The sequence below is a fragment of the Chenopodium quinoa genome, unplaced genomic scaffold (assembly GCF_001683475.1).
Source record: "Chenopodium quinoa cultivar QQ74 unplaced genomic scaffold, ASM168347v1, whole genome shotgun sequence".
NCBI classification, from domain to species: Eukaryota; Viridiplantae; Streptophyta; class Magnoliopsida; order Caryophyllales; family Amaranthaceae; genus Chenopodium; species Chenopodium quinoa.
The window spans coordinates 277,366-284,679 of record NW_018742487.1 but is presented as its reverse complement, the minus strand read 5'-3'; the positions used below and the strand labels follow the sequence as shown (position 1 = coordinate 284,679).

The following is a 7,314-nucleotide window of genomic DNA, read 5'->3' as shown; positions in this document are numbered from 1 at the left end:
TCAAATGCATGCCATCTACTGGAGTATTCTACAAAACGTAATGTACTTTTCATATAGAATACGCTCAACATAAACTTCAAACATTATACTTTACAATCTATAAAACATATGGTACAGTCTACTTTCATAAAAAAATAATAATATTAAAAATATAGGGAAAATTTGAGGAAATTTATGGTACAGTTTGCTGAGAGCATATCAAGGTTCATTGCCTTAAATAAAAACATACAGGCAAAGATACAACAAATTTGGTAACTATGACCTTCATACCTATAAAGCTTTATATGCTTATGCTTTTGCTTTGAATGTATGAGGTATCATATATTACAGACTAATGATAAAAATTGCTACAAGAATATTGTGATTCAGCTTAACATCTACTCGCCGTTCCATCCAGCAGCAACCCTGAGAACGAAAATTCTCATGAGACGGTTTCCTTTTTTGCTTGTCTTGCTTTTATCTTGTTTCTTTGGAAATCCAATAACTACATTAAGCTACCAAAGCCTCAACACTAATACATACATCGACTTCTTATGTGGGTGGCAACTGTCATAAGTGGCCGTTGCTTGCAACAGAACTTCTTGAATGACTATGAGAGACTTGGAGAGTGAGCTTGATAGTCTGCCGCTGAGATGATTGACTTATATCAACACATTCTTCCAAATCTGCATCACATGTTAACAACACCCAATCGGAGTCATCATCTAAGTATTTCAGCTGATAACCGCTCATTTCACCTATATGGAATCTCTTAACTACTTCCTGCACTAAATATTTGAACCCCCAACTCCTAAGCATGCGAAATCTGATCTTCTCCTCTCCATAAGTGACTTTGACCCTCAAAGAATCATCTACTTGGATCATCTGGACCCCACATTTTGGAACACGCGGACGATCATCAATATTATTTTGCAGCTCAATCAGAGATTTTTGGCTCAGGGACCTTGATGTGTTGTTTGCAGCATTTTGATTAGGAGTGCGAAGAATCTCTGCTTCACTTCTTGTTCGTTTTAAAGCACCTTCACGCAAGGTAATTCCCGCTTGAGGATCCTGCTTACCAGAGGCTTTATTACCTGTAGAAGGCTGCTGCTGAGCCCCGGATGAGCAGCACTGGCTTGAGCTTGAACTCTGGCTGCAGGAGGACGTGGGAGATTTTGATGTAGCAGTACCCTCGAGCTCCTTTGTTTGTTGCGGAGGATCAGTTTGCTTAGAATTTGAAAAGGGGCTAGTATTTGAGAAATTTGGGGAAGCCAAGTCGGGGAAGTTTGAATAGAACGAGCCAATTTGCAAAGCACCAGAGGTGCCCTGAACTGAGTCAATCACAACTTGAAGCTTCTGTAAAGAGTGACCAACCTTCTTTATCTTTCGGGAAGGCCACCGTTTGATCCCATGCTGCCTACATATCCTTTTCAAAGTGGTAGGGCAGACTGCTACAGAAAAAAAATAGTTAGATTTTATATAAGCTGTAAGCTCTAAGCGGACAATGTATGAAGACCTCAAAGTGGATCCAAGCGTCAAACATGATTTAAGGAGATTCAAATATACTATGTCTTAGCTCTAACTAGTATAGATTGGTGGGAAAATACCATTGTAGCATCACTACTCTGCAACATCCAAAGAATTTTTAAAAATCAGTTAATGTAGAATTAGCAGAAACATTTTCCAACCCTCATGTTTCTATGTTTATATTATAATTGTTAGAAATTCATCCAAAGAGAGTAACTAAAAGAGAAAGAAGAGGTTGGACTGTATGCTTCTTAAAAGTTTAACTCTTGAAGTACTTTCAATGGTGATTTGACTCTTCAAACAGTCAAACTGATAGTTCTATCTTTTTATCTGATTTCCTCCTTGAATCTTTTTCTTGTCAATTATTAAAAATTAGAAATATTGCCAGATTTTCACTCTCTTGCTTAAAACTTTACGAACCTACTTCATTTGTCTATGCAGGAGAGATCCTAACGTTTTGCCCAGGCAAGCATACTACACCTAACTAACCTAAGTGACCTAATCCTCAGAGTCCACTCCAACACCTCAAAACTAGTCTAGCACTTCAAAACACAAGAGCCTAATTGGTGTTCACAATGCTCGAATTTTCCCCCAACATAGTACTCCTAGTTATTCAAATTCATCACCTGTATTATAAATATATTTATGCATGATTGTTTCAACCAAATTTTCAGAAAAATTGATTAATGGGTTTCAACCATCCAAATTCAAAGGAAATAACAGCATACCTCCAATGCTCTTTGCAGCATCCTTTAGGCTGCCAGCAAAATGCTGACGAAGAACTTCCAATGTAATAGTTTTCTCTGCCTTGGCCCTCTTTTTGTCCCCTGGTTTTCCAGAAGTTGAGAAACTCCCATCACCAATTGCAGAATTATCTAGACTGCCTGGACTTCCCTTCATGTAGGATTGTGGCGGATGCTGGTTCAACACTTTCCCAGCTAAAACCTCCCTTTGTTGATCTTCTTGAGGAACTGAGAGACTTCTAGTTCTCTCTCTTTCCTGGAGAGCAGTCCCACACGACTCTTCCTGAGACGAAGCTGACACAGTATCTTCCACCTTTAACACCTTATTCCTATGGAGTGAATCATCTGAAATCACAGTTACTTTGTTAGGATGTGTTCTCTTCACCTTCGGACAGTAAAAATCAGTATTTTCATTGTCAAATACTTTGTATTACTTTAATCAACCAAATACGTTTTCATTGTCAAATAATACTTTAACTCGAAGTAAGTACATTTAGAAAACTGCAAATAAAACACTAGACAACCAGCAAAAAAAAAAAACAGTTTGTCAAAGGATCAGCTTAATCAACAATCAGCAAATTTTTTAGTAGGCTAGAAAAAAAATCACTTTGAAATGATTTGAAGCAGTAAAAGCTTCTTAATCAGAAAACATATTTCAGTTATGTAAAAATCAATCAAAAAAAGAGGGGCTTACTCAGCATTAATGTTTCTTGCTCTATCTCCTTGTCACTGACAACCCTCAAGCTCCTACAAACCCGTTGTATTATGATTGAAAGTGAAGTAAGCATTTTCTTTTGCTCTTCAGGATCCCTACAATTAGTAGGCAGGAAGAATTCCACCACAAAGTCGGCATTACCAGTGTAGATACACCTAAGGCGAATAGCAACAGCAGCACAAAGCCCAAACATCCTAGCATGGTGTGAAAGTGGATACTCCGTCTTAGAATAAGTTGTTATGTCCTCTGAGAAGCATGGTTGATTTGTCATGAATGCCTTCCCAGCAACACCTTGGCCTTTAAATAAGTGGTGCTCCGAGCAAGCCTCATGGAAGTCTTGCATATAAGGATTAGCAACAAAGCAAGCAGAATCAACGGTGGACACACAGCGGGAAAGGTTCTCATCAGAGTGTCGACACCCCTCTTTGCCTTGTTGGATGCATGGGACCCAGGTTTGGGCTAGAGGAAGCCCATGACTACTACATGCAGATTTTATTACCTCCAGGATCTCTGGTAAGGCAGCTTGGTATGAACTGCAGAACTCCTGATATGAAGAAAATTCTGCTCATTAAAATAATTTATCAATAATCAACTGTACTTCATCCAAAGAGTTTACAATTGTTACCTTTGATTTCTGAGGACCTGGAATTTCGGAACAGCTTCGAAGATCAACAGCCTGAGAAGGACAGGGTAAATAGTTAAGATCATATTTGTCATAGCAAGGGGGAAACCGGGAAGGGGTTGGGAAAAAGGGAATACTTGTGACCTTTTTATCATCCAGGTTATGTTACTTCATTTACACAGATCACAAAATATATTGTGATTTGACAACAATTTCTGGTTTAGAAAAATTGTAAGTTAATACAACTTTTGAAAAGGTTGCTCACAATCAAGTCAGAACACTGCTCAAATTTAGGATACATTTCTGACAAAAGATGAAAAAAGAAATTATAGTAACTAGTTATAAGACAACTCTCATAAGGAAATCTAGTCACCTTCCAAAACATTGTTGCTTAGGTAAAATCCACAAAAAAACAAAGACTTAATGAAACAGCACATTAATGAAGATAAATGGAGACAACTAACCTCGAGAGCTCTGCAGACACTTTCAAGATCAGGTCGATAGTTGACCTTCTGAGTGGTCATGACAACCTCAATAACACCCAAGCAGTTCCTGCTACCTTGCTCAAAAACTGGGAGAGCAAGAGTCCCACGCACATCGCACTGCTGAGCATAAGAAACTCGTGGGTACTCATCGACCCTGAAGAATCGAACATCAGGAGTCCATTCAGGGACTTTACCCAAGAAAACCCGCCCAGGCAAACCTACTGACACACAGGAGTCTTCCTCTGCTGCAAACTCATAATTGGTAGAAATGTTTCTGTAACTAGCAAGTTGTGAGCTGCCAGAGTTGATTGAGAAAGGTTGATTAACAGTGGTCAGAATACGAGTACTTCCCCTAACAACCGGCACCCATATTTGGACGAGAAGATCTTTGCCTTTTGCTGAATCTTTTATGTAGCCAAGAGCCTTAAACAACCTTTCCATTACAGAAGATGCTGCTTTATTTAACCCTGGCTTGATCCACAACAGTTTGTTGAGCTCAGAACCTTCATCACAGAACTTGTCAAACTGATTTGAATCAGTAGCAATATTAACCAAACCCTGACCATTAGACATGCTGACTAGAGCTCCCATTTGGGTATCAACTAGAGGTGAATTATCAACCATTTCGGAAGTTTCCCTCGCTTGATGGCCACTTTTCTGTGATGAGTTCATGCTCGATTTTTCATCTGTCACCTCTAGCATCGGCCATAGATACGAAGAATCAAATATAGCACCAGAAGTCGAAACATTTTGCTGAAAGAAATTAGAGCCATCAAATGCTTCAAACCAACATCCCTCTAACAAGAGCTCATCCATATAATCAAGTTCCATTGCAGAACTTGATGGAGCTCCAACTGCTACACTAGAATGGAAAACTGCATCATCCATTTATCAGCCAAAAACCCCACTTCTTCTACAAAGTTCCAAGAAGCCTTATCAAACAAAATATACCCCCACTCACTAACTCAAAACAGAAGCTGATGTTCTTCAATAAGAGATAAGCATTTCCAAGATTTCGTCGTCCCTTGAAAATTATAATGTTAACTTAGCCTGCTGAGAATCCAGATTTGTCCAATTAAATTATTACCAATTAAAGAACTTCACATAAAAGAATCAAATAAAAATCATTCATAGGAATCGAATACTTATTAATAAATCCTTAGTTATTACTCAACCACTAAGAAAAAAACAAGAATCAATTCATTCCTTTGAGATTGGTCACAACTTTCATTAAAAGTTCATTCTGTATCCAATATCATCATCAGTCAAAGAAGCTAACTGATGACATAACTTAGAATAGAAATGAAAAATACCCATCAAATTCACAAAGGAATAAAAACCCCACCAAATCTGAGAATCCCAGAAATATTTTCCAACAACTTGGACCAAACCAACTTACAATTAAGGGTGGAAAAATATCAGAAGAATCTGATACATAAGTTAAAAAAAAAAAAAAAATACAATCTTTACAGAATCTTTCAAAGTTGGGTTGGCATGAACAACACTTTTTATTTGACAGCTTCTTTATTAAGCCTTTGCACAAGAACAAAAGTATTAACAAAAGTAGCAGCCCATTACAATCTTGCTAAAATCATTGAATCAGAAATTAACACATCTTTTGTCTTTTTAATTGGAGTACATAGAGCCATCAACAAAGATAGACGGGATTTGATCTTAGTTCTTGGGTATTATTCCGATGACATGACTTGACCAACTAAGCTAGTTACCATTCGAAAATATTAATCCAACAACATGATAGATAGGCAATGAAACCAAATTTGACCCAAATTAAGGTTGTTGAATAAAAATAACAAAAGGAGCTCAATGAAAAGCAATATACAAACAGCAAAGTTACTAAAATTAGTAGGGAATGAAAAGATACCTGAAAAAAACTAGGCCCAAAAAAATGTGGTACAATCTTTCTTTTCTTTTAAGTAGCCTCAAGAAATTGTCAGAAATGTTGATGCAAAAACACCACCTATATTGGCTATATAACTAAAAAAATCCCAACAATAATAATCATTATTATAATTTTAACCCAAAAAAAGAGAAAATTAGAGACCCCTTTTTTTTTTATTTTCTTTTTGCCAAATCAAAATGAAGAGTAAATAAAGGTAAAAAAAATAAGAAAATTTCTCTCTCTTCTGAAGTGGGTTGTTTGAAGAGAAAGAAAAGGAGGAAGAGATGATTCCTGTGAAAGTGTGGTTGGTTTGGGAGGAGCGAAGATTCTCCGTAGGAGCAGCTCCAATGGGAAGGATGGTGGGACCTACCTTTTGGGGGTTCTTGGGATTCACGCTGTAAAGTCAACCAGAAAACAAAATTCAGTTTTGTGGTGTATCTCTACTGCTCTGGTGTGCAACTGGTGTTTGTGTGAATGTGTGCATATGGGTGTGTTGTGTGTATGAATCACATGGAAATATAAAGTACAACTGTGCAAGAGATAGGGGAGAATGATGGGTTATTCAATTCGTCTCCATATAAAAGTCTTATTTGTCTTTTACACCTATATTTAGGTGTGTTTAAAAAACAGACCAAATTAGATCGAGAGAACTGATTCGATGTCCAAGCTAATGAAATTTTATAACCGGTCTTTAGTTCGATTTGGTCCAAAACTTCTAAAAATCTGATCTTAAATCGAACCGGTTTTCTTGTAATGTTATAACTAAATTTATATTGTGAGCTATTTTATATGGAGTACTTTGAATAATTGTACGGAGTGTTAAATGATCAATTAGTTATTTAAACAATCATTTTCCTTACATCTATTACTTCTTTTTTCCATTATGTAATATAAATAATTAAAAAAAAAAAATCTAAAACTGGTTAAGTTCGAATGCGGGCCAAGCAAAACTAGCCCAGACTCTGGTTCTTGAATTTTAATTTCCGGTCTTTGGTGCAGTCCGGTCTTTTTGTAGAAAAATTAAGTTTTTTGTATGAATGAGTCAAAAAGCAACATAAACAACAAATAGGGTAGGGGATCTAAAACTACAACCTATTGTACACAAGTCTTCAATCATATCCACTAGGCATCTAGGCCAATATCTCATTAGAATTTCGAAGAAAAGTGAATTAAGGAATTCAATAATATAAAAAATATGCTAAATTTAACAAAAATAAGTTAAGCTCAATAAAAATATAAGCTCAGCAAAATTCATTTTAATAAAAATAAGTTTCAATCAGTTAAAATCAGTAACTTCAAAGAACAATCTTAATAACAAATCGGTTAAAGTAAATTTTAGTTAG

The 7,314-nt window shown here is 36.5% G+C and overlaps 1 protein-coding gene across 3 annotated transcripts; it reads right to left on the bottom strand.

The window, feature by feature from the left end:
* Positions 1-70: 70 nt before the first annotated feature.
* On the bottom strand, positions 71-6,489 carry LOC110719799 (protein NLP4-like). Of its 3 annotated transcripts, none has more exons than XM_021898779.1 (6): positions 5,954-6,489; positions 4,051-5,124; positions 3,590-3,640; positions 2,944-3,508; positions 2,235-2,594; positions 71-1,430 (listed from the first exon to the last, which is right to left on the bottom strand). In XM_021898779.1, the coding sequence occupies exons 2-6, from the start codon at positions 4,957-4,959 to the stop codon at positions 550-552; spliced, it is 2,766 nt and encodes a 921-aa protein (XP_021754471.1). In that variant the 5' UTR covers positions 4,960-5,124; positions 5,954-6,489; the 3' UTR covers positions 71-549. The 3 variants fall into 3 exon arrangements, with proteins under 3 accessions (XP_021754471.1, XP_021754472.1, XP_021754473.1); XM_021898780.1 differs by having other exon boundaries at positions 4,051-5,121; XM_021898781.1 differs by having other exon boundaries at positions 71-1,427; positions 5,954-6,488.
* Between the last annotated feature and the right edge of the window lie 825 nt (positions 6,490-7,314).

Coding starts and splice junctions, on each gene's coding strand:
- LOC110719799 (XM_021898779.1), bottom strand. CDS start 4,959: ATGGATGATGCAGTTTTCCATTCTAGTGTAGCAGTTGGAGCTCCATCA. Junction 3,641..4,050: donor GTGTCTGCAGAGCTCTCGAG/GTTAGTTGTCTC, acceptor TGTCCTTCTCAG/GCTGTTGATCTTCGAAGCTG. Junction 3,509..3,589: donor CAGGTCCTCAGAAATCAAAG/GTAACAATTGTA, acceptor TCTTCATATCAG/GAGTTCTGCAGTTCATACCA.